The following is a 26,308-nucleotide window of genomic DNA, read 5'->3' as shown; positions in this document are numbered from 1 at the left end:
AAAAAACATGTCACTGAGATGAGTTGTTCCGGCGTCTCTTTGATGGGAGCAAGCCTTTTCAAGTTTGGGCAGAAGCTGTGGAGGCTTGGGCAGACCAGAAAAACTTGACAGTGCAAAACAAATAAGTGAACATTGTTTAATATTCAGAACACAATTGTAAGAATACAGTAATATGACTAAATACTGAACTTCATTATTTAAATTAGCTGATTTTAAAAAATGGGGGTATTTATCTACCTTATTATGGCAGTGGCCAAACAAGATAAGTTAAACATTTGACATTATACAGCATTACATGCCATTTGAATCGAGCAAAACAAGTGGTTTACCTTCATAGTAGTGGTCTTCCACTGTGATGATGCGTCCTCTGGTGGCTCTGGCACTGTCGATGATGGTCTTGGAGTCCAGGGGTTTGATGGTGAACGGGTCGATCACACGGATGTTGATTCTCTCTAATGAAAAGGAAAAGAAAAACTTCAACGTACAGAAGGTCATCTTATCATTTTCCGCTGCCTTTGGTTGGTCTCTGTCTGTTTTTCGTTCCGTGGCTCCTGACCTTTCTTCAGCGTTTCTGCTGCAGCCAGAGCCTCCTGGAGGGTCACTCCTGCTCCAACCACGGTCACGTGGTCGTCACTGGTTTTATACACGACCTGAAGTCGAACATAAAACATAACGCTGTGGTACGGATAACAAAGGTCACAGGTCATCTGGTTCGGATGCTCCCAATGATCACAAAGTGCAAAGGAATCTGGAAAGTAGCAAAGGTAAGACCACAGTTCTCCTGACGCCTTGCCTGAAAATATGTTGTGAAATCAGAACCTTACAAAAGGTTTGACGTCATGGACATTTGGACTTTCTAAGATTGTTTAAAGGCATAGTAAACTTCGTGTATGTAAACTACTGAAGTTAAAGAAAGAATACCAAATAGTTTCAATGTATCCTTCTCTGATTATGTTGGCATTTAGCAAATAAAAATTATTTTAATGTACCAGGAGGCACTGTAATCTGATTTTGTGTCAGGTTATATAAAAATAAAAGCCGGTCTTTTTACACCAGGTGTGTAAAAACGCAGTTTTCACTGCATGTAAAAAACAGAATTGAAAACGAAACGGAGATGAGGAAGTGCTGCTCCAGACCTTAGCCTGACCAACATGGAAGTCCTCGTTGCAGTTGTAAATGACGTTGTTTTCTGGGCGACTTGTTCGTATGAAGCACAAACCCTGCAACAAACCAGAAATCATCGTCCTGTGGCAATGTCTCCGGTTTTAAGTTGTCGCTCACTAAAAGTGAGATCCGAGTACCTTTGTGATGGCTGCGAGCTCCACAGCCTTCTCCGTGGAAACGCCGTCGCTCGGGTAGAAGATGGTCGAAGTGGGAATGGCTCTGAACATGGCCAGGTCCTCCAGGCCCATCTGAGACGGCCCGTCTTCCCCTAACGCAACAACAAGCCACTTCTCAAAACAAGGTGCGGCACGCTATAAAACGAAAGAAAATCAAACCGGCAGGAGAGGAACTGACCGATGGAAACGCCACAGTGGGAGCCGCAGAGGTTGATGTTGCTCTCGGAGATGGCGGCCATGCGGAGCTGATCGTAGGCCCGAGCGAAGAATGTGGCGAAGGTGCTGGCGAACACCACGTTACGGTCGCGGACAGCGCAGCCGATCGCCACGCTCACCTGCACGAGAGAGGAGGGAGAGGCAGCAGTAAAGGTTAACGAGGTGGGGAGACGCGAAGAATGTTACGACGTGTTGTGGATTTTATCTATAGAGCAACACAAAGACTCTAGGGAAAGGGATTTGCGTTTTTGTCAGACAGTTTGTAATTTATTCTCATCTGACCAGATCACCTTAGTCCACTCTCGTATGTAGGCCAGATTTGTAGAGTGAATAAATAATGGCTGTTTTGCTGCACGGACTTTTCAACCAGAGCTTTGAACCACTGTTTTAATTCCTCCTGACTGCATCAACGAAAATATATTAAAAGTCATGTTTCATTTCATTTCCTTTTTGTATTTACGCACTACTTTGTGTGCATAAAATATTGCATAAATGTGCACTACTTTGGTATAATATTAAATTACATAGACAGTTGTCATGTTTGGTTTGTAAAACCGTGCAAAAGGCTTAAACCAGCACACAATATATATAAATTTTCTAAATTGTAGTTAGTTTTCTGACATTTAAAAGAAATTGACTGAACCGAAGCACAAAAACTACACTGTCTTTCAATTCAACCAATTCATTTTTGTAACGTAGATAATACTCTTTTATTCTTGTCATCTTTGATTTTCAATAAAGTTAGACTAAATTGGCCTATTCCCCAAATAGAAGATAATTTCTTTTTTTGAAAAAAGATTTCAAGAGCAGCAGATTCATATCAGAACATAGTTTCTGCAGGTTTTTGGAACAAAAAGACAAAATCTGTGTTTCCAGTTCTGTTGGATTGTCTTTAGTTCTTTCAATTTTAACCAAAAAAAGATCCATGCTTACATCACTGAAGACATTTGTTCAGTGGGAACGTTTCCCAATGTGGTAGAAAGTTCCAGTAAACCACAACGTTACCGTTTTGGCTCCTTTCACGCTGAAACCTGGAAGTGCCTCATACTTCTCACCATGTTCTGCTCTGCAATGTAGCACTCCACATAGCGGTTGGGGTGCTCGTTTTTGAAGAGCTCAGAGAAGGTGGAGTTTTTCGTGTCTCCATCGAGGACGACCACTCGTTCGTTGTAGCGGCCCAGCTTGGCCAGAGCCATGCCGTATGCCTTCCTCGTAGCAATCTGGTTAAAAAAAACACACACACACAAATCAGTGGGGAGGAACTTGAAAATGCCACCAATCATCATGTTTAATGAGCTAAATGTCACATGGTCGTCATGGCAGATCTCACCTTGTCTCCAGGTTTGTAGTTGGGTGCGCTTGGCATGAGGATGTTGCGCAGGCTGACGGACGATGTATCCTCATTCGGCGGCGCAGGATAGAGGCGCTTGTTGCAGCTGACGATGCGGCTCTGCAGCTCCCTGATCACGCTCTCCGACATGTCTTTGGGCAGAGGCTTCCCATGCCAGCCCATCTTATCCTCAGCAGCTGACAGACAAATAAGCACAGATTTATTACAAAGGACTGACCTGAGGAGTTAGCCTGCAGTCTTACAGAGATCAGATATGTGCATGGTGTGGTCTTCAGGATGCCTTCATGCATACTCTGCCACCAAAACTCCCTTATCTTTACATTTAGCCAAGTTCAGACAGGATTAAGCCTGTCCTGATGTCCAAATGATAACAATTTTCCACTTCACAAAATTACAACAGTCCGTTTCAAATTTGAGGGGTTACAATAAGAGGTCAGAAGACGTTTAGCTTTCTTACTAAAGACTTATAGCTTCTCAATGCAAACTATGCCGTTAAAATAACTCTATGCTGCTTTCTCGCTCACACACATGTGGTCACGCACTTTTGACCTTATTATCACAACATGAGCACAATGGGCGGCTGCTGGGAGTGTATCTTACACATTCTGGAGGATTATTGAGCTGCAGCAGCTAAAGCAGGACAGAGCTGCTTGGATTATTGGAGGCTAAAGGCACAGATGACACGTCAAACCCCATCAGGGTCAGTTTCCACCTCTTTAACCGGGTAGTTTTATGCCTTAATCATTCTGGTAACTTCAGGATCACGTTGTAATTCTCCTCCTCATTGGTATAAATCTTGGCGCTACCTGGGATGCCTTTGCCCTTGATGGTCTTGGCTATGATGGCGAGGGGCTGGTGGCGGGGCTGACTCAGCACCTTACACAGCTCCTCCACACTGTGACCGTCCACAATGATGGCATGCCAGCTGCACAGAGAGAAAATAAACTTTGTTTATATTAGAGAAAGTAAGCATTACTCATGCAGATATTCTTCAGAATACGAGTTTCTAATGGGGTTACTGACATGAACTCCACACTATGTGACTACATGGCAGCCCAAGTGATCCAGACATTCAAAACAAACCTCCAAAACAAATAAGTCCATAATTTAAGTCAAGCTTCCCAAAGGGGAACAACGAGGACTCGTGCAAATTTTCTTGGACCATTTCTTAAAGCCAGAGTATATTAATCTGAAATCATGTTTGCTTTCATGGCTATACATTATTTTGCAACTTTATTGTTATTTCATACACAGTGTGTGTAATTTCTGTATTGTGAAGAACTTTTTGAACTGCAATAAATGTTGGCTACTTATTGGAGTATCAAGCATCAACTCTCTATATCTGCATCATATTCTGTGAAACTAGTTGTTTATGGCAGCATGGGCATAATAGCAGAACATCAGGAATTTGCCAAAAGGAGCTTTTTCAAGAAAGTCTTGTTGCTGAGATGGAAATAATGATTCCCTCCCCCCCCAGTAACTGTATAGATGTTTCAATATCTGGATTTCAGGTTTGCTACGAATCCATAGCAGAAAGAAAATAACAGTTTATAATTATTTGTTCATCACAGGTCATCAACATCGCGTCAAGTCACCAATGTTGCTGCATATTGCTTATTTTTCTTCAGTTGTGCGTCCCTGGACGCTTCACGCTCCGCTCACCCAAAGGCCTCACAGCGTCGCTGGTACTTCTCCACATGGTGCTGCAGTGGAGCCGGGTCACTCTGACCCAAGCGGTTAATGTCCATTATGGCCACCAGGTTGTCCAGCTGATAGTAGGAGGCGAAGGCCATGGCCTCCCACACTGCACCCTCCGACACCTCTCCGTCACCCAGCAGGCAGAACACCCGATAGCTGCACACAGGGAGAGACATATCATCACTTCTGTCACATCTCCACATGATCCTGTTCCTGACCCTAAAAACACGGGCGAAACACGTCCATCCGTGTTTCACCCGCTTATTCTGCCACTGTCTGATCCTTCTCAGTTGTTGTTTCTGTGGCGTAACGTCTTCTGACAGACTTCCAGTCAGACGGATACATTGTTGTTTAAAAGTCTGGCTGAGGCATGCAGCATTCCAACCACGAGCTCCAAGAAAAATAACGCGTGGCTCAGAGGGGAGGACGAATGGAAAGAGATGAGCGGAAGAGAGGGAGAGGGAAACGGATAGCAGAAGGAGAAAACCTGCCAGCTTCTGAAACAAGATCTAAAATAAATACAGGTCTGACTGTCAGTGAATATTTCTATGTATTAAAGCCGATTTATTTTCTGGACACCTCCAACGATTCAAACTAAGAAAGGAAAAATCAATTCCTCACAGGTTCTGTGAGGTGAGAATAACAGATTTAGACAAGGTGAAAGCAATTACTGTAAACAACCCAAACGCAGCCAGTGGCGATGGGTTGTGCTGCATCGCATGCAGTCTAATCAAAACCACCGCAGAGGAGATGAAGAGTGACGCCTCCAGTGAAAACATTCTGTGATGCTTTATTATCCAAGTATATCAATTCCTTGATCTGGTTCACATTACGTCACAAACCAACACAAAATAAGCACAGCATTCATTTCTTAATTTTAAATAGATAAATATATGAGAAGTGTGGCATGTAAAGCTATAAAATATTTTTTTTTAAAAAGAATGTCTTGTGCTTACACAGCATTTGTTTCTGGGCACTCAAAAGGCTAACACCACCCCTGCGTCATCATCACACACTGGATGAGATATAAACACAAAAACGCACTTATAATAAAAAACATCATTTATATCTGACCACAGCTGAAGGATTTTATTGTAGTGGGGTTTTTTTTTTAAGAGGACATGTGGCACATTGGTGATGCAGAGCGACGAAGGAGCTGCTGTGTGTGTGTGTGTGTGTGTGTGTGTGTGCTTTTTGCCGTGTGTGATTATTAGAGCAGAAACAATCGAGCGCACACAGAATGCGGAATGCAACATGCAGGACATTCGGCTTTCCTTTAACGACCGTTTCGTTCTCCGTTGTGCTCAGGAGACCAACGGTCTCCCTCAGTTCTGTTCAGAGTGAAATTATTCTGTCTGATTTAAATCCTTGGAAGTGTGAATTTCATGTTTTTTTGTTTTGTCCCTTTAGAGGCCGTAAAGCTACGTGGATTTCTCTATTGTTGGAGGGAAATCCACGATTCTTTCTAGCCCGCAGCAGAACAAAGGAGACACACGTGGAGCGACCCAAACCAGTTGCCAATCGGCTGAGTAAGTGTTTACATAAAACTGCTCTGTGGGCATCTTACATGGAGTCAAAGAGCAACATACATTTAAACTCCAGCAAATCAATTAATGTGAATAATAATTGCAGCTTTGTACATTAACAGCTTACCAACAATCAATTTTTTGTCACTTCAACGCCCCTTTTTGATCATTTTTCTCTCCAGTTTAAGACCTACAGGTGAACCAAAAGGAAGTTTTGCTCTGGTCCAAATGTCGCCACAGACTCGGGTCAGTCGGGGAGCGTTTGATGCAAATCTTCCAAGCTGAAATGTCACAGATCCCTGCAGTGGATGTGATGTCATGCATAATTTCAAGCGAGAAAATTTAAGTGCTGGGCTTCGTTTTTATTGTTCTTAAAATGTTGAATATTGTGGGATTCACATTTAAATCAAATCATTCAATGATTTTAAGGTTTTTTTTTTTAAGATTTCATTAAAGTAAATAAAACATTTGCAACCACAGATTGTTGGATATATTTATACATTTCAAGCATGCAACAACCTGCCTGCACAAAAGAAAATATTGTATATTGTAAAAGTAAATTTTGTGTCTTTATATCAGATCAAAACATAGAACAATATCCAGCAGTTTTTACTTCAAATAGCAATACATCATCAGCATTTTTTTCTGCATCTGGTGTAACAATTAAGCCCTTCTGATCTTGGATTTTGCACTTATCTATTAGGTTTATGAGATTTATACTTTTAGCATATCTTCATTTTTTATAAATCCAGTTGCTAAACTCCTGTTTTAATGTTGCTAAGTGTGTGGGTGAGCTTGTTCTGTGTGTGCATGTTGCCTTGGACGCTACCTGGCCTTGTCAAAGTATTTTCCAGTGTAGGCCATTCCACAGGCGGCTCCCAGGCCCTGACCCAGAGATCCAGTGGCCACATCCACAAACTGCTGCTTCTGTTGGGAAGAACGGCGACACAAGCAGTTAGACTGTACCGCAGTCTGAGCTCAAGTCAGACAGAGGTTGGGTTGTTTTGTCCTTTCCAAGTTGAACAAGAACATGCGACAGAGGACCAATCTGTGCTGTAGACGAGTTCTGGTGTTGTAGTGTCTGGACTTGATGTAAACAGTGTTGACAATGTCTGCAGCAGAGAACAAACTTTGTTTGCCAAACAGAAAGACATTTGTCACTGCTTGCAGTGTAATCAGTGGAAATACACTACAGAGAAAAATTATTTACTCCCTTACAGATTTTTTTTTTTTTATCTTTACTTGCCACACTTAAATGCTTTCATCATAAAAAAAAAGTGAAAATAAAAGATAGTCTAAGTAATTATGAAAATCAGTTTTCAGGCAATTTCAGGTGAAAGTAAGTGATATGTTCCGTTAATTGGATGGATTTGTTTTTCTTCCTGCAGGACTCGGTGTCACCTCACCGGCACAGGGTGACCCTCCAGGATGGAGTCGACTTTACGGAGGTTCAGAAGCTCGTTCTCCTTCAGGTAGCCGACCTCTGCCCAGACAGCATACAGCACAGGAGCTGCGTGACCCTGGAGAGGCAAAGGAAAGATGTTAGAGTCACTCGTTAAACAGCTGCTTGGTAATCATTAATAATTATGTGGATATGGTACAGATGTTTAAAACATGGCTCAGACTGTCGCTTCTCTGGTTTAGGGAACCATGCATCCACAGAAAGTGAACAGTGCTGTGTGGCACATGAAGAAATAAAATGGATCCAAATTTGTTAATAGTAAAATCTGAAAGGGAGTTATGAAAAGGGTTAACATGAAGAGATGCAAACATACTTTGATGAGCAGTTTCCTTCAGTTTCTACACAGGAGACCAAAGCCTACATGCAGATGGGCGTTCTGGTTTTACCTTGGAGAGGATGAAGCGATCGTTGTTGGGGTTGCGGGGGTCTTCGGGTCGATACTTCATGGAATGAAAGAAGAGCACAGACATGATCTCTGCCGCGCTGCAGCATGATGTGGGATGGCTGTAAAAACAAGAGAAAACTCAGACATGTGGCTTTTATCTGGAGATAAAAGCAATTCTGTTTAAATCCGCAAAACATGTTCTGTGCAAATGCAGACATGGAGATTGAGAATGAGGTCAGGGCCGGGCAGGAAGATAACCAAGAAGGTCCTTCCAGACTACCTGTTATGCCTTGATGCATAACAGGTAGTTATTTTTTGTCACTTCAAAAAGTGACAAAAAATACACCAATATCAGGTGTATTGGTTTCTGGAACCAATACACCTGATACATCTTTGTATATTATACAAAGATGTATAATATCTTTGTGTGCCAAAATAACTGTAAACAATATATGCCAAGATATGGGAGAGCTAGAATAATTCAACAAAAACTAGGCTGAACCTTTTGTTGGCAAATCATCCCAGTTATACTGAACTTGACACACCAAACAGGCATTTTTCCTGTTTTTAAAATATGTTTAAAAAGTAAACAAAATAAAAGTAGCTAAAGATCACAAAAAAATAAAAAATTTAAAAATTTTAAAAAAGTGACTTGCTGTAATTTTGCAAACAAATTGGAATTTCAGATTCTCATTACATTTTCAGCTAAACCAATTAACTTTTCAAGCCCCCCCTCCACACACACTCACACAATACACACATCCTCCAAATCCATCCCATATTATAAATGACCTACGAGAATGCACTGAAGGGGTTCTAAATATAAGACTTCAATTGGTTGAAGAAAAAAAATCTCACTAAAGTAGCATGTTTTTAATCATTTTTGCCAAATTACGCACAACCACTAAAAGAATAAGAGAAATAGTAGCAATATCACTTAGAAATTACATCCCAACATCAGAACACGATGCCTTTCGCAGTGACTTCCTATTAAGTGACAATTTAAAGCACAGCTCCAATCAGCAGGTCGGTATTTAATCTCCCCGCCGTCTCATCTCACCCGCTGCCTGCTGCAGTGGTCGCCTTGATGGAGTTGATTCGGAGCCGGGTGGCGATGTTCCTGAGCGCCTGCACAGTCTGCTGGTCCGGCTTGTGGTAGTCCTCCATCTGTCCGATGCAGTAAAAGAGAGACGGGGGAGGAAGAAAAAAAAAGCAGAGGCAGAGCGGCAACACACAAGCGGGACAAAACTCGAGGAAAGAGTTAAAAAGCTGCAGGTCAGATGTTCAGTTCAGGAGAATAAAAAATGGAAGATGATGGGTGCGCATAGGACGATGGCAGGGGTTAAGAGGAGGCTGCAATGTGCGGCGTGAGAGAGTCACAGAGGCAGTTCGGAGGAGGGAGGGGTGTGTTTGTAAGCAAAGCCTATGAATATGGCTCATATGGGTCTGTAGTTTATCCATACGCGGCACAATTCATATGGGGGCAAGGAATGAAATCATAAATCCCCCAGTGCGTTTCCCGGATCTTTAAATGTAGGTCGTTTAATAGTTACAGAGATTCAAACTAGACTGAAGTGGTTCCGTTATGAACAAAATGACGAAAGATTAAAAGCGCCATCATCCATCCAGATGTTTACTGAAAGCCGATAGTGACACCTGGTGGACAATACGGAGAAGTGCAACGTTTATTAAAGCAATGAAGACAAGCATGACTTCTTAATGTTTCAATCAAAACATGTAAAAAAAAAAAAAGTCTTAAAGGAGACAAAAAGCAGAACATGTACACACACATTTGTGGGTTCAGATCTTTATTATCACAAAATATGTATAATGTCCACTTATGCACAATGACAAACCTAAAAAAATACTTAATTTGCAATGACTTACCCAAGAAACACAACTCTGGCCAGAATGATAAATAATGATCTTAAAATCTTAAATATGACACTCGGTTCATATATTTGTTCCTTATTTAGAAATCTTAAAACGGACTGGAAAAAAAAAACACTCATTTAATCAAGATTTCCACTTAGTACCAGAGAAATCGTCTGACATCTGGTTTGTTCCAGGCTGCACATATTTAACTTTGCATCTTTGAGCTCAATTAAAAAAAAAGAAAAACGGCACTGAAGTGCAGAGCTGATGTTGATAGCAAACACATTCAAGTCATGATGTCACAAAGGATTTATCCCACAATTATTGCTAAAGATGAGCAAAAAAAAGTATTAAAAACAGTTTGCTGTAGCAACAGACCGAGGAACACAATGGAGTGGGAATTGGTTGTTTTTTTTCCCTCTTTAAATTAGTAATTTATAACGCCAATTTTTCTGCAGTTATCCAAATGTGAACTTTTAATTTCTTTTACCTGCAGTTTCCTCATCCAGCTTCTGATTTTTCAGTGTGTTAGACACAGGTGGGTTTAGGAGAACAGAATGTCTTGTAGTCGGTTGCAACTCTTTCTGTGTTTAAAGGCCATTTTCTCTTAGTTCCCATTTTGAACAGTGACTAAGAAAATTTGGGTCTTGAAATAGGAAGGTATTCATTACTATGAATATTTCCTACTCTGATCAATTAAAAAAAGCAAAATCATACGTTTACAAAAAAAAGCTTCAGTTGTTCAGAATTGTAATTATTAGGGGTGTCAATAAGTGTGGCACTTGTAATTTTGTTAAAAAATAAAAATAAATAAAAAAATTTAAAGGTTTCTTAATTTTTCAGTGAGGTTAAGCCAACACAGTAAAGGATTATTTTATTTTAGAGATTTTTATGCACATCTTTATTAGGAGTGCTGTATGCAGCAGGAAATAGAATCTCAATTTATTCAAGGATGTTTCTGATTTTTCAAAATATGAAGAAAAACAAAATAAAAAAATATTATAAAAAAGACAGACTTTCATACTGCTTACAAAAATACATTGTTTCACTGTTTGTTTCGGTAAATAAATCAAACTAATATCCAGAGTTTCAGAGGGGAAAAGATCCAGGATGTCTGTTATGTTGTGACTACTGATGCAGAGAAAGTTTTTGTGGAATAAAGCATCTGCAAAATAAACTTTTTTTGTGTGTGCCTTAGACACACTGGATGTACTATTCCAGTCAGGATTCACCACTAGATTTACTGCAAGAGTCTCTTACGGCAAAAAGAACTTAAATCTCTACTTGAAATCAAACTGTAAACAAAAAATTAGAGTAGTTTATGTCGTCCAATCCAAACTTTAACGACTCACCTCCCAGGTAAAAATGAGAATGAAGTTGTTAAAGAAAATTCAGCTCCAACTTCTCCCTATGCGTTTTGATTATAGGAGAATAAATGTAAACAGGAATCCAAACACCAACATGACTTTTGTTTCTCCCTTTTTTGCACAAGATATTTAAATTCACATAAACCTAGTTCTGTAGTACCTTCCTTAAGCATCCCACAATGCTGGTCTGAATCTCTTGTGTACTGCACAAGTCTTCCCCCCCACCACCGAGAAGGTCAAAGGTCAAGCACTGAGAGCTCAGCTGGTGGAGGAGAGGCAACAGCAAACAAGGATGAAAACAAAAAGAACAACTGGAGGAAAGAAAGGATGCAAAGATGGGGCTTTGTGTGATTAGGAGTTCTAAACACATTCTACCACTGAACCTGAATTTAAGAAAGAAAAAAAAAAAAGCTCAAAGAATAATTCATAATTGATGTTTTTTTTGCTTCAATGTGGTAGAAAAGGAAGGTATTTATTCTAAAAAAAATATTTAAAAAAGTAACTTTTTTGGTAAATAAATGTCCACTGTATTCTTCCCTTTCCTGTAATTGGATTTCTTGAAGAAGTTGCCATTAAGTTTAACCAGATTCACCATATTTAGAAAGTATGGCTGAAGGACGTAGAGAAGAAATATTCTCCCCTTCGTGTTGCCTTGGTTACCCGCCGACTGATCCAGGGTAACAGGAGATTCCGGCTTTCCTGTAACAATCCTTGGCACACGAACCAGTGCCAAAAAAAGACAATGTGGAGTGCCGTGCGTCACAAACCTGCCTGCTCATCCTGTGTTTTCTCCCAAAATCATGCGTCCTCCGTCTTCTGTGGCCAGAAAGAGGCCTTAACACTGAAATCCTGTCCGCTTGAAGCCGGACTACAGCTTCATGCTGCTGAAGTCCTTGGATACGCTCTGCAGGTAAGCGTCATGAATGGCACTGAGGAAGTCCGAGTCATTCTGGAGGCGGAAGCAAAAAAAAGTAGAATGATTAAAATGTGTAAAAACTGTGGTACCCCTTTTAAAAAGCCTTATAATTTAAGTTTATGCAGTAGCATAAAGTTACACTAATTTTTCTTCGAATCCTTCTTTTTATCTGAGCTCAATTAGTTTCAACATCAAAATTCTACATTAAAAAATTATTATTAATACCGTGTACAACCTTTCTTTTGCCAATAACAAGCAATAAATCTTTTACTTCAAATTTCCACAAGTTTGGAGCATCGAGTCCAGTGGGTTTCTCTTAGACGGCAATGGAAGAAGGGAAAGCTGAGCTGATCCGGTCATGTGTTTTGGATCAGTGTCCATGGAAACAGTAACAATTCATTTTCAGTTTTCTGGCTGTTTCCAAAAAAATTCTCATTTAAGTTTTACAATATTTTAAAGAGTTCATAGTGTCGCACACTCTAAGGTCCCCAGTGTCTTTTGAGAAACATAAAAGGCAAAAAAAAAGTTTTATCTGACCATCCAGGTTTATTAAACTCCAAATGTTTATTTTTGTGATGGTAACTCTTTACTGCAGGTCTCTGATAGCAAAGCTTTGGAGATTATTTTTTTTTTATTTTTACCTTCTCTTCAGTGCTGCTCTCCATGTGTAATGGATGGATAGATGTAGTGGTTATTGGCTGGAAGAAGAATTTGACCTTTGTGTCAAATTTATAATTCAGAGCAATAGGAAGCGGTGGATTATCGAATAAAAGCTCAAAGAAACTCTGATCAACCTTAAAAAGCATAAATTAATGAAAATGTTTCAAACCCAATTGTTTCAAATGGATTTGTGAGAATACCAATAACTGTAGCAATAATGATTTTGTTTAAAAAATAATTGTTTAACCTGTTTTTCATAGCTGAATAGATGTAAAAAGTAATTTTTTTGTATTTTCGGAATGAGGACATGCTACTATTATTGGCTACTGAAGGCGCCAATAAACAGACAGCTATCATAAGCTTGTCTGGAAACTGGTCTTGTTTTGATTGCTTGACCCATCCCAGATGACCAGTACCTTGATGAGGTGTATCAAAGTCTCCTGCAGCTGTGTTTTACTGCAGGGGGCCTGCAGAGTCTGTGCAGCTCTTCTAGAAGCGGAGGATGGATCCGGAGGGGCAGACGGGATGACCGGTACTGTTGTGGTTTTATTTGTAGTCTGCTGGAAAGCGCTTGGGGAGAGCAGCACTGAAGCATCTGAGCCTGGAACAGCAAGACCAGGGCTCATAGGAATAGCCTGAGAGGAAAAAAGAAAGATTTAAAAAACCAATACTGACAGAGTATCAGTTACCAGAGACAAACAGCAAACAGCTGAACTCACAGACATTGGCGCAATCAGTTTGGGAGGCTGAGAGAAAACATCCTTCTTGGGCTCCTGGAAGCTGAGAGGTGGGACCAGCGTGCTCGGCAGGAAGCTGGGAGCCAGGATGGGTTTGTGGATGCCGGAATTCACTGACGAAGCTGCTGGCTTGAGAGAGCCAACAATGTCCTGTCCCAGAAAGGCAGCTGACGGTGCTGCGGGCGCGGTGAGGTTATTGTGATGCTCCGATCCAGCTGGAGCCATCAGCAGAGGGGAGACGGAGCAGTGAGGCTGGGGGTCTGGCATGGGGACCATGTGTTTGAAGACAGGACTGGGATTGAGTGTGTAGGGAGCGGGGATGTGAGCAGGTCCGTGTGGCTGCTGGCGAGAGCCGGGGTTGTGGGTTGAGAACTGCTGGGTGAGGAGAGGAGCCTGATGAGCTGCAGCGGGATACGGCTGATTCTGCACGTAGACATTAGGGAGGTTGCCGGAGGAGGAGGATGAGGCAGCGTTCTGCGCAGAATGTTCTTTAGGGAGCGGAGAACCAAAGAGCTCCTCGACAGTGATCTGCTTTACCATGGTGTGAGAGCTCTGGATGGTAGACAGTGCAACGTGATTAGCTTAAATCAGTGACCGGTGCAAGATACACAAAACTCGCATTAATACGATACAATTGCAAATTTTCAGATTTTATCTCACAGATAAAGACAAAGGAGAAACTGTGAAGTGAAAGGAAAATTATGAAGGGCTTCAAAATATGTTTGCAAATACAATTCTGAAAAGTGTGGAGTGTTTGTATTCAGCAGCCTTTACAAAAATTTTACGTTCAGAAGTCATCTAATCAGCATCAAATTTAACCTCAGTGTAAATCCAACTTTGACATCTGAAGAACCACTGCTCAAATAACTTCATATTTGTTTTACTTTTAATTTGAACTACATTAACATAAGATTGAAAAATATGTAGACTAAAAAACCAAATCTTTATGCACCACTTGGATGGTGACATTTTTGTCTTTTGTCACTTCTGCTATTTTCATTTCAATAAATGTTTTCAGAAATTAGAACTGCTCCATCTTGATTTCAGTTATTAAAATTACTTCTCAAGAAGGCCGGTTTAGTCTGCAACATAACCAGCTCTGGTAGCTAACTTTGGTGTTTCCAAACGCAAATTTTGGAAAATAAATAAACAAACTACCTTTTCAGCTGGATGAGTACTTTGAGAAGGTTCTGGAGCCCTGTTGATGCTTGTTTTCACATTTAACTCTGCAGACGTGTCTGTTTCTCCACTCTGAGCCTTCAAAGCACACAAGACATGTAGAGTTAGCAAACTTACGTTTAGTTAATCAAAAACCAACATGGGCAACACACAAAAAATAAAGGAAGATTTGAGAAGGATGCGACAAGTGTCAAAATTTTAAACCTGGAAAAATAACCAGCTGAAAAGCTACATTTATATATATGTGGTATCAGATGTAAAATGTTGAAAATGGAATAAAAAAATATAACTCGTAGAAAAATCTAGATTTTTTTTCTAACATTTTCCATTTTCTTTGTGATGCTTTTCCAGACATGGGAAATATTTCAATTCAATTCAATAGTTTTCAAACCTCTAGAAACTATTTAGACTATAACTATTTAGATGTTGTTGCCACCTACTGGCAGCATTTGGACATTTTGACAGAATAAGACAATTTATTTTTTTTCCAGAAAAAAACATGTTAAATAAAACCTCCTTAGTAGAGTGTCCAGTGGCTGCTATGCCTAAAATAATCTACTTTTTCATATCACAGGGAATATCAAGTAACACGAAAACCTATTTTTTAAAGTCTGTGTTTGTGTTTATAAAGACATTCACTGTTATATATTTTATAGGTTTTACAGAAAGAATGTTATCCTGTAAAGATGGACAGAAACAATGAGGCAACATGCAGTGCTCCCTCACCCTCTGGTATTCCTCCTTGGCTTTGCTGAGCAGCTCCAGGATGTCGATGGGTCGGGATTCTGCGACTCCATTGGTTCTCCCTGGATCGACCCTCTCTGGGGTCTTTCTCAGGGCGTGGTCCGCTTCTTGTTTCACAATCCTAGAGAACGGGTTGAGGCAGCGCATGTGCATTTCAAATCAGTATGACTTTGATGATGTATTATTGTTATTGACACTAGCCTGTCAATTTGCTGCTGATGAATGGGAATTTTCCTGCTGAAGGACAAATAAAGGAAGATTCCACTCTTTTCTACAAGTAATTATGTTGAAAACGGCAAACTTAAATAGTTTCATTAGACACACTGCGATTCAATTACATTTTCATTTCCAGTTACGAACAAGAACTAAAACCCAAAACTCAGTTTCTAAGAAGCTTAGACGACTACATCAGATCAATAATAAAAAGGGACACACAGTAATGTCATCCTGCTCAAAAGTACACCCATCTGCTCTAGTATATAGACTCAATAATTGGTTGGGGTTTGCATGAATTACTGCCTCAGCTCTATGGAATGGCTAAATGCTGGCCTTCATCTTCTCTGCTTTGCAGGGTTTGTTATGTCTTACTGAAAAACTGCTTAGATTCTCTATGACATTCAGGTCAGGGAGTTTACTGGCAGGTTAACCACTAAGATGCCACTATTATAGCTGGAATTGGTACTTTTTGCGAGTTTGGGCAAGTGCTGAGAGCTCCAGTTAAATGAAATCACATTTCTATAAAGCTTGTCTGCTGAAGGAAGCATGAAGTGCGATAAAATGTCCTATTAGACAGATATGCTTACTTTGGACTGAAGACGTCTCTCTTTCAGTAAACTCCAAATTTCACTCTCATCTTACAAAAAGGAACTTTTTACCAGAAGAGCCCAATCTCTTTTATTCTTAGTAATAAACTTCTATTATATCCGATTCAGGAAAGCCAAAACACACAGAGTGATGGTTTAAGTCCATATCTTTAATAAAACCTACACTGACCCAACCTGCTGTTCAAAGTTGAGAATCTCTTTTTGATTGAGTTTTACTTGCTTTAAATGTGTGTTTGTCCCTGCAGCTCCTGCATTTTGGGTCTTCAAATGTTTGTACTCTGTATGCAATACAGATGAATTTCCAAAACTATTTCAAAGATATTCTAATTTACAGAAAAGTGTAATTTTTTACACTTTTTTTGTCACCTGGAGGAGTTAATACTGCTTGAATAAATCCAACCAAAGAGGTAAATGACTCATATTATTTATAAATGGACACAAATGAATATTCTTACTTACTTGACCATCAGCTGGGCAATGCGGTGACAGTCCCGTTTGTCGTAGAACCAAATGCTATAGATACCCACTGTCAGAAAACACAAACACTTCATTTTAGAAAATGTTTACTATAACTGAACATCAGAAGCATTACAATGATAGACAAAGCTCTGCACTTTAAAATACCAGACAAATGAAAGAGAACATCCGTGGAGCCATAAATCTAGACATTTTTTAAATATCAGTAACATATTAATTAATAATTTAAAGATTAGATGAACATTCAGATTTGTTTAAGGGAATAAGTTTCCACACTCCAAAATAATCATCAAAAAAGGAAGAAACTTCACCTGCATTTAAAGGAAACTGAAGGTTTTCCTGCTTTCACCAAAGTAATAATAATAATTAGTCAACAGAACAATCTTGTTATTTGTGTGACAAAATGCTGGCGTACTCAGAGACCCTCCTGAGGCTGTGCTAGCCTAGCAACCCAAGTGTTTGCCTCCCTGCGCTCCCTCAGGCTAGCAGAGGGAATATGAAAAGATGTAAACAACTGTTTTAAAGTCCATGTTTCTCTCCAACAGCATACTTCAATTCTGAACACACACCGCAGCCTGCAGCACTTAGTTCAATGGCGCTCAAAAGGGACTGGATTTAGACTCAAATAATCCCCATCAAAATCTCTGCGAGGAATCCACCTTCTGTCTTCGACACTCTGCTCTTTTATACAGATTCTTCTTCTGCAAACTTTTGACTTTGTACAATTCATCTTAAGATCACAACCCAGGAATCTGTTCCAACGGCTACACATTTACAGCAGCAGATGAACAGCAGCAGACCAGAGAGCAAGAGACCTGCACCTGGAGCCAAGGCGAACTGATGGATCAAAACCAAAGAGGAATTACAAAAACAACCCTCACTCTCTAGTAAGGCGGTAAGAGGAGCTGCTGATTTGGAAACCCGGCGAGTTTCCGCATCATGTCGTCCATTCCAGCGAGGCTGATGGGAAAACCGAGTCCAAAGGGGGAGCAGTCTACTTTAACCCTCACCTTGGCTATGCTGTTTTTTCTCATAAGCAAACAAATGGGAAAGCAATCCAACTCTTTGTTCGTGGCCTTGATGAAACTTCTCTTCAGACTTCTAATAGATTACCTTGGCGGCAGCGCAGTCAGCTACTTTCTGAAGATCTGAGGGACTTTCTTAATTTCCATTTCCCTGATTTGACGCCAACTTACAGTAGGATAAATATCAAATAGTAGTCTGGTGCAGCAGTCAAGAGTTTTGGGGGGTTTGATTTTTTCCCAAATGCAGGAAGACAGCAGCAGCCAAGCTAAGCTGGAGTTGCTGCATGGCGAGCCACGGCCATGAATAACAAGGTCTTCCTCCTCAATGCTTCAAGGAGACTCAAAGATGACTTCATGCAGAACGGGCGAGAGATGTTCCACCGGACGGTGGGAAGATGTCTGTGTAGCCTTTTCAGAGGTAAACCATTAACACCAGTGTGACTGCGACTGTGTGTGCTTTAAGGTACAAATTAACTCTGACAGACACACACAAATGTAAAAGACTCTCAATGCATGATAACAATGAGAAAAATGTGTCCTGCTGCTAACATTATCACAGTTCTAATCAGATTTAAGGCATTTGTTTGTCTTTTTTTAATGAGACTGATTCAAGCAAAATTGTGAAAAAAACACTAAAGTTAGTCATAATTGTCAAATATTATTGGTTTGCTTTTTATAGTGATCAAATAATAAGCTGATATTCGATGGCTAATTAATTATTTGAGCTAAAGGTTTTCTAAAGTCTGCAGTCAGACATGAGTGCTTCTTTAGTGTCCACACATCAGGAGTCTGTTTTTATAATTAGAAATATTTCAAAACAAGTGAATTTTTTTCTTGCGAGTAGCAGAACTGTGCAATCACCTTTATTCAGCTACTTCAGTCACTCCAACACCTGTTATCTCAGTAAAAAGCTTAAATCAAGAAACAAGAAGTGCATTTGATGACTGAAAAACTAAAACTGACTAGAACCTTTGAGATCTGTTCGAGCTGAGAAATCTCTTAGTGTATATTTTCTTCCTCAAAACACTCACAGTTGCCATTCCTGTAGAGCAGGAAGGGATCCTGCAGCTGGAACTCCAGATCTTTGTTTATGGGCTCCACCAGGTTCTCTGTACTCAGTCGATTCATGATGATGAAGCCATGGTGAGGTGAGGCAGACCTTCAAAAAGGACAGATGGCATAAAAATCACTTATGTTGAATATTTTCCAGTTCCGGTGTCAAGTATCATTTACAAAATTAGCTTATTGGTCTTTGAGAAGGCAAACTTGCATTGCTATGCCATCATAGTTATCAATATATGATCTGAACATTGTCTCAAAACAACAATATTCTGTTTACTGCAAAGATTACAGGGATAACTCATCGTCCATCAGAGTTATGAAGACAGATGTAGTCAAGTATTTCTCTGTGTTGTCAACTTTGAAACAACACTGCAGTTGTTTGGTACACATGTGTGCAAAACAGAAAATGCTGTACCAAAAACTCTTGGTTTGAATTTGTGCACTGTTGAACTCCTAATATTTTCTCAATAAATTTACAAGTCATTTCATTCTAAACCCAACCAAATATAATATAAACATCTAAAGTCATGACAAAACTTACAATGCGTTTCAATTCAAAGGTTTTATGCATCATGTCACTATAAACTCGTTTACCAGGTTCTGAAAAAAATCATTTGGCTTTCACATATATTCTCATCTAGCTTTTATTGAATGAAATGAAAACAAAACTTTATGCAAATATCTAAGAACAACCGTACCGTTTCCAAATAATATGAAGTAAATCGCTACGCACAGAGAGATGCTCTATGTATGTGGAAACCAATTATTTGTCGATCTTTCCAAGAGATTTTCCAACAAATTTATTCCAAAGCCAAAGAACATGAAAAATAAAAAAGTATCAAATGGGACACCGTAGATCTCATTTTTGTTCTACAAGTTATAACATCATGGAATATGTTGCGTCTGTGCACACTTGAAACAGGAAAATGCCTTTTTTTATCATGTATATTTTTCCAACTGACAATATGTTGAAGGAGTAGGCGACTCCATCACATGTCCCTGTTGTTTACAAGAACAGCGGCCTGCACACGTGCGCTAAATACGTCAAACGACAGCTTAAGGCGACGTAACAAACACCAGTAAACAACCTTCGTGATTCTGCATTTAAACACCATTTTTACATCTTGTGTTCTTACCTCGAATAGACAAATAGTGTTCCTTCGATTTCAGTCTTCTCCTAAAATAGAAAACATGCAGTATCAGTCAGGAACAATAACTGCAAACCCAAAGCGGGTGAATTAAAAAAAAAGGGAAAAAAACAGCGGCTACAGTTAGCCGCTGCTAGCGAGACTCGGTTAGCTTAATAACGCCGATAATGTACGTATTTCCCTTGGAGTACAAGAAAAATAACCTGGGTCGAACCCGACGTCTACCAGTGCTGCCTGGATAAACTTTAACATGATTTATTCAAATGTCTTTAAGCATTTTTATTTTAGAGAGAATAGCTAATATGCTACATAAACATGTAGCTAGCTTTGTCCATTCTTTCCAAACTTACCCATTCGTTCACTTTGGAGTTGAAGTTGTAGAGAGCTACCTGACCGGTAACATCCAGCAGCTTATTTATATAAGGGTCTTGTCTCTGTAGAGCAGCTAAGCTCATCATATGTCCCGCAGTTAAAGTCTCCATCTTCGGACGGATTTTCAAACACTTAAAGCTTCCGCCGTACCCGGAAATAGTGGCGTCCAAAACTCTCCCCGGAGAATCCTTTATTTAATGACAAAAGAGCAGTAGAACTTTTAACTTCAGGAATTGTTTTCCATAGCTCGTAAATAGCACGAAAAGGTAAATTAATAAGTAATTTGATCGCGTATGTAGATTATTATTTTTAGTTCATCTTGTAAAAAAAAAACAAAAAACAAAACGTGAATTTTGACATCCTGCTTGCTTGCTTTAAGGACACTCAGTATTCCATGGAGTAATGTTGCTGCACTTTTTTAAAACAATAATGTAAATAAATCAGCGCAGTCGGGAAGGCAGAGTTATTTATTGAAGCATATCTTACTTTGACAGCTCCTGAAAGTATCATAGTGTATTCGTTAATACAAGTATTTAAAACAACAAAACAAGTTCAGTCTTATCAGTGGATTTTGTTTGCATGTTGCAAATCCCTACTAAAGTGAATTTCTAAACAGAGGGAGGATCTGTTCATGATGATTAAACAAGCTCCACCTTGTAGGTGTAAAAAGTTCCAGCATTCCTGAGTAGTTTCTTTCCCCAGACTGTCTCTATGATGAACACAACGAACAACTATAGATTAAAAGTAGAAACCTCTAAACAAGAGGTGCATATTTGCATAGTTTTAACCAAAAATATTGGACAATAACATATGCAAATACTGTTGTTCTATTTTTTTAAATTTCCTCTAAAGTTTTTATATTTACCGGTATATGTAACATATGTACGCTGAGCATATCTGAAGTCAGCTTCCCTGTTTAAACTCACAACCCTGGCCATTTAACCTGATTCTTATTCAGCACATTGCAACATATAGAGAACCCCAAAAGAATATAATCTCACAAACTCATCACTGCTAACTTTTGTTGATTGCAATTGTACCATTGATGTTCCAAATATGCCATAATTGGACTGAACTTAACCTTTTATTGAATTTGATTGTACTGATTAGGACAGGACTGGATATGAACTTCATATATTGTCTTGTGAAGTGCTTTGATATCACTGTTACTGTTAAATGATTATGTAGTCCACATAAAATATATTCAATTCAATTACTTTAACACTAAAATGCAAGATTTTGAAAAATAAATAAATAAAAATACCACGTCTTTCTGTTATTACACCAAAGATCTTTAAGAAGTGCTACATCTTATTCATACGACAGACTGGCGACCTGTCCAGGGTGTACCCCGCCTCTCGCCCGAAACGTTAGCTAGAGATGGGCACCAGCAACCCTCCCGACCCCATTAAGGGACAAGGGTGCAAGAAAATGGATGGATGGACATCTTATTCAACAATAAAACATAAAAATAATCAAACCAAAGATTGTTATTGCTGTTTAAAAAATAAGCCAAATTTCATGCCTGCTAGTGGAAGTGCAATTCCAACAACAGTGACAGTGCAGGACTTTGAGGGATAAAATAGGTGTAGTGTCATTAAATTGTGACTGCCAGGCCCAGTTTGTTGGCCCTGCTTCTCCAGTCTGGGGAACATTGGAGCAGGGATTATAATCGCAGGATTACGCCTCTGCGGTGAAACTGTTTTATCCTCAGTGCAGGCACAGGTAATCCAATCACTGCTAACCTTCCACCAGAGCCTCTCTGAACAATTCATTCCCCTCTGCATCGCCGTCGAGTGAGCACAGAAAACGGCGCAATGAGGCCCGGGAGGAGAGCGAGGTGACAGAATGCCGTTCATTATAAGGGGGAGACCCCTGAGGGGTAAGTCTAATACCTGAAACACAGCGCGTATTTACAAAGGAAAGACAAAAATACTAGATGACGTAATTCAGCCACGGTCACCAGATATTGGTTTTCCAGTGCCATCAACGCCTTTCTCCCCCCCCTCCCCACCCCTTCGCCAAAACTCTACTCTTACACGTAGGAGTAAACTTTGTCTTTTTCTTCAGGTTACAAACAGTAAAACAATTAGCATTGGGGGTTTTTTTTTATGTAGATGCGTCTCTCAGGCTTGCACCCTTGCGCGTTTTCTGCGCACACACTGTTCTGGTCGCTCCAACTTTCCACAGGTCTCCCCTCTCGCCCAGCCTCGCAGTGAGAATAATTGACAGCAGCGGATTGACTGGCCGCCGCCGCTGCTGCTGCTGCCAGCCAGTCCTCTCGGATGCGCCGTTGAGTGTGTGCAGCCAGGCAAAGTCACCCGGATGTGTGGCGAAAATGTTCGGCGCTCCTCTCAGGGTCTGCGCTCCGAAAACCTTCTTTTATAGTTCAGGTTAGCGCCTCCGCTTCGCTTCGTCGTCTTCAGGGGGGGTTCCTTCCAACGATGAGTTGGATTTGAAACGGATTTTTTCGATGTGGATTCGAGGATGCAAGAGGCGGATGAACAGTCTGAAGGTAAAAAAAAAAAAAAAAAGAAGGAAAGAAAGAAAGAAAAAAAAAAGCTGCTGCGCGCTGAGAGCATGGAGGAGAGTTGGAGCGCTGAGGGGGCGAGTGCGCTCGTTTGATTTTATTCCCTGCTGTCCCCATTACCTATCAGATTTTTATCCGAGTCGTGCCTCCTGTTGAGAGGATGCTCATAGGTTCTTAGTATGAATTTCTGAAAAATATTTATTTGCATTTAAATGTATTTTCTTCAGCGTCGCTTTAACATTTCAGCTCCATTGAGAAGCGGAAAAAAAAACATGGTTGACTATATTAATTATAATGCCACGATCAATTGAAAGTGAGTGGTGTTTGGGGAGTTGTATGCAATGCGGAACAAACTCAGAGATGCTAAATAAACTTTTTAAGCAACTTCTATTTGAAAATAATAATAATAATAATAAATAATACAGCAGTGTAAAAGTGCTGCAAACCAGAAATCTAATATTTTCAATTGAGCAAACATGATGAAGTCATGTTAGTTACTCATTTTTCAGTATGTTTGTTCCAGTGCTATATGATCATGTAAGGCTAGATCAACATATGTCAAGGATTTTTATATAACGACATTCTCAGAGCAATGCAAAGTTGAGTAAAAATACATTATTTTAAGGTGTCTAAAATATTTTATACAAAATGGGTAGCATAATCTGCTTTTATTTAAAACAGAGACAGTTCTTCGTACTGCTTTAAAAATAATATATATATAACATATTGATCACTACTGCTGTTCCTACCATGGGCTTATTGCTGTTTGGATTTCTCTGCGTTTGATTCATCCTGAGCAAGCTCCACATCTGCACCGGATGTTCAAGTCTTTCAAAGTATTCAAAGTCTGTATAAGCTGAAATTCATATATATTTATGCAATTTGGATACTAGTAAAATTATGTCATTTTCAAAATCAAGGGATATGTACATGTATATATTTTTTGAGTGGGTATCACTTTTATATTACAGAAAACCTCTTGGTTAATTACAATTTTTACTTTAGAAACAGTGCAAGAAAAAAATATTCATGCTTGCAAGATTTTTTTTTATCAATAATTGACAATATTGATACTAGCAAATGTTGTAATTATGTTTTTTTTTTGCAAGGCCATATGAATTGAATCTCCTCATTTTTAATGTTCTTTCGATTCCTAAAGTCAACCAGGTACTAAAATCTTTGGTCAGAATTACACACTATGCATGTTTTACCTCATCCATGAACAATTTTTGTGGTAAAAATGTTTTCAATTTTCTTAACTCTTGAGTGCGAGTCCCAAAAATAGTTTCGTTTTGATTACGCGTCAGGTATGGATCAACTGCTCCAGCCTTTACACTGGGATCTCATTAAAAAGACGCTAAACTGTGGAAACAGTGCTGGATGAAAGAAACCATTTTGGGATTCTGGAACCAAAATGTTTTTAAACGTTGATAGAACTTCATACCAAATAGCCCATATATATATACCTCTCAACTCTCAGTTTCAAAGTATTTGCAACTATTCACACACCAAATTTAAATTTTTACTAAAACGTTCAGAAATCCATTTTTTTGACCCTTCTCTCTTTCCTTTGGCATGGGTCAGATCATCAGATGGAAACAGATATTCTTCCAGGAATGTTTTCTTTTGGTGACATAAAGTGTTGGACAGTAGGAATGGGGTGTGATTCTCTTGTGGAGTGTAGCAAGCTGTCAAGGGCACTGTCTTATTTTGCTCGTGGTCTGCATTGATTTTAACGACTGTCTCCCTCAGTCACGCCGGCTGTCCCACTCTCCTACTCGTCTGTAATACTTTTGAACCATTCCTCCTCTGTTCCCTATTCTGCCAACTTATTTCTGGACTGCTTCCTGTTGGATGCTTGAGCACATTTCTAGCAAACAGTAGTGCAAGACAATTGTTCCACAATGAAGAAGTTGAATTTAGTTGTTTATGGGAAGAGAATTTTTTATTTTTATTTATTTTTTATTTATTTTTTTAACCTCCAAATTAAATTCTGGCATCTTTCTTTATGTGGAAACTCAAATACAGATAATCCCTTAAGCCGCACAAAGTGACCGGTCCGCATCAAGAACGTCAAAGCCACAAACATTTATTTTGCTCTTGTCTTATAAAAAAACCAATAAGCTTTGTTAGATGATTTTTGTTTGTTTTCTGTTGACTGGGTTTCTTTTTTAGAGGCATTCGAGGCTTAAATACTTGACTGTCATTGAATTGGAGGCTTCAATGATTTACAGTAACCAATTAGTTTCATTTCATAAATGAAACGAATTGATTTCATAAAAAGCTTTAATGAATTTCAAATAGAATAACTTGTTTAGCAAAAATCTATTTGCATTATCCATAAGGGGTGAAATATACAGACTTGGTATGGCTTAGCACAGAGGTCTCATTCTCGCGGCCCGCGGGCCAATTGCGGCGCGCAGGACGATGTCTCGTGGCCCCCACAGTGATATGAAAGTATAATATTAGTGCGGACCTCTGAAGGAAGTCCCAACCGCCGTCATGGCTGACATTCGGTGCTAGGCTAAGCTACACTGACTTCATGCACACTACGCTTGTAACAATAGTGCGGCGGATGATGGAACAGTCTGGTACCAGTTGCCCTTCCCTGCAGTCGCCATTCCAGTACTTTCAAATAGTGGTGGGCTGAATCCAGGCCTCGAGGCGTGTACCGAGTAAAAAGGGGGCGTGTCCCATGAAGCTCCGCTTCGAGGCTTGTGTTGGCTTGCTGAAAACCACGTGACTGGCAACAAACGATGCCTCACATTGCATGGGTCACGTGACTGCTTCATTTAGCGTGTAGATTTTCAAAATAAAAGCGTGATGAGCCGTGCTGGTTCATGGGTAGTTGTCCTTTTGGTCGCGCATCACAGGAGAATATTTGTCTTCAGTGGCCAAAATAAAATTAACATTGACCAACATATTTGATGTGTATTGATGATGGCACTCATCAAAATGTAGTGTTTCTTACTGGTTTTCTCAATTGTAAATTATGGTTTTTTATGCCTTTATATTTTTGTGATTTTATGATGTAAATCTCTTTGAACTGCATTGTTGCTGAAACGTGCTATACTAAGTTTTATACTTGAAAAAAATTCAAGTATAAAACTTAACATTCAAAGGCAAATACAGGATCCATTAMAATAAACAATCCAGAGTTACTGAATGAAAACTTCCTGATAGCATGGCGGCTAGCTGATTACTGCTAGTTCTGAGTGGCTGTTTCTGACTGAGCGGAGTAATTATGCAGAACAAGGAGGAGATCGATTATTTTTTGAGAGATTATTTGTCTCATGTTAGGACAGCGAAAGTTTTAATACGTATGTAAAATGTATTATTTTAAGTTAGATGCTGCAGCTTTAAGCAGAGGTTCGGTGTTAGAGTCTCTACCAGGTGGAGCAGAAGCGAAACTCC

At 39.6% G+C, this 26,308-nt stretch overlaps 3 protein-coding genes across 29 annotated transcripts in view; 1 reads left to right on the top strand and 2 right to left on the bottom strand.

Annotated features, from left to right (window-relative positions):
• Window positions 1-9,512, bottom strand: part of LOC103468019 (transketolase) — an 18,281-nt gene extending 8,769 nt beyond the window's left edge. Inside the window, exons 1-13 of the mRNA XM_008414844.2 lie at window positions 9,039-9,512; window positions 7,980-8,097; window positions 7,538-7,651; window positions 6,961-7,058; window positions 4,570-4,761; window positions 3,714-3,832; window positions 2,887-3,083; window positions 2,612-2,776; window positions 1,519-1,675; window positions 1,302-1,432; window positions 1,137-1,220; window positions 557-650; window positions 330-452 (exon numbers count right to left, since the gene is read on the bottom strand). Of these exons, the coding sequence (XP_008413066.1) occupies window positions 330-452; window positions 557-650; window positions 1,137-1,220; window positions 1,302-1,432; window positions 1,519-1,675; window positions 2,612-2,776; window positions 2,887-3,083; window positions 3,714-3,832; window positions 4,570-4,761; window positions 6,961-7,058; window positions 7,538-7,651; window positions 7,980-8,097; window positions 9,039-9,145 (1,699 nt within the window). The 5' untranslated portion in view covers window positions 9,146-9,512. The remainder of the gene's footprint in view (window positions 1-329; window positions 453-556; window positions 651-1,136; window positions 1,221-1,301; window positions 1,433-1,518; window positions 1,676-2,611; window positions 2,777-2,886; window positions 3,084-3,713; window positions 3,833-4,569; window positions 4,762-6,960; window positions 7,059-7,537; window positions 7,652-7,979; window positions 8,098-9,038) is intronic.
• A 758-nt stretch (window positions 9,513-10,270) lies between these two features.
• dcp1a (decapping mRNA 1A) lies at window positions 10,271-20,527 on the bottom strand. Its single transcript, XM_008414813.1, has 9 exons — window positions 20,343-20,527; window positions 19,981-20,021; window positions 18,814-18,941; window positions 16,740-16,806; window positions 15,439-15,577; window positions 14,692-14,790; window positions 13,516-14,085; window positions 13,213-13,431; window positions 10,271-12,169 (listed from the first exon to the last, which is right to left on the bottom strand). Exons 1-9 carry the CDS (start codon window positions 20,472-20,474, stop codon window positions 12,089-12,091), a joined length of 1,476 nt encoding a protein of 491 aa, XP_008413035.1. The 5' UTR covers window positions 20,475-20,527; the 3' UTR covers window positions 10,271-12,088.
• The window catches only part of cacna1db (calcium channel, voltage-dependent, L type, alpha 1D subunit, b), a 77,109-nt gene continuing 67,949 nt past the window's right edge, over window positions 17,149-26,308 (top strand). For 10 of the 27 annotated variants that reach the window (XM_008414825.2, XM_008414840.2, XM_008414841.2 and 7 more), the window contains exon 1: window positions 17,151-18,200. In XM_008414825.2, the coding sequence (XP_008413047.1) occupies window positions 18,083-18,200 (118 nt within the window). In that variant the 5' untranslated portion in view covers window positions 17,151-18,082. Of the gene's footprint in view, window positions 18,201-21,810; window positions 22,880-26,308 lie in introns of those variants that run through there. The other 17 variants (XM_008414819.2, XM_008414815.2, XM_008414818.2 and 14 more) reach the window with 6 other exon arrangements.

The sequence above is a fragment of the Poecilia reticulata genome, linkage group LG7, assembly GCF_000633615.1.
Source record: "Poecilia reticulata strain Guanapo linkage group LG7, Guppy_female_1.0+MT, whole genome shotgun sequence".
Taxonomy (NCBI): domain Eukaryota; kingdom Metazoa; phylum Chordata; class Actinopteri; order Cyprinodontiformes; family Poeciliidae; genus Poecilia; species Poecilia reticulata.
The sequence above is the reverse complement of the archived record's forward strand: the minus strand, read 5'-3'. Positions and strand labels throughout refer to the sequence as shown.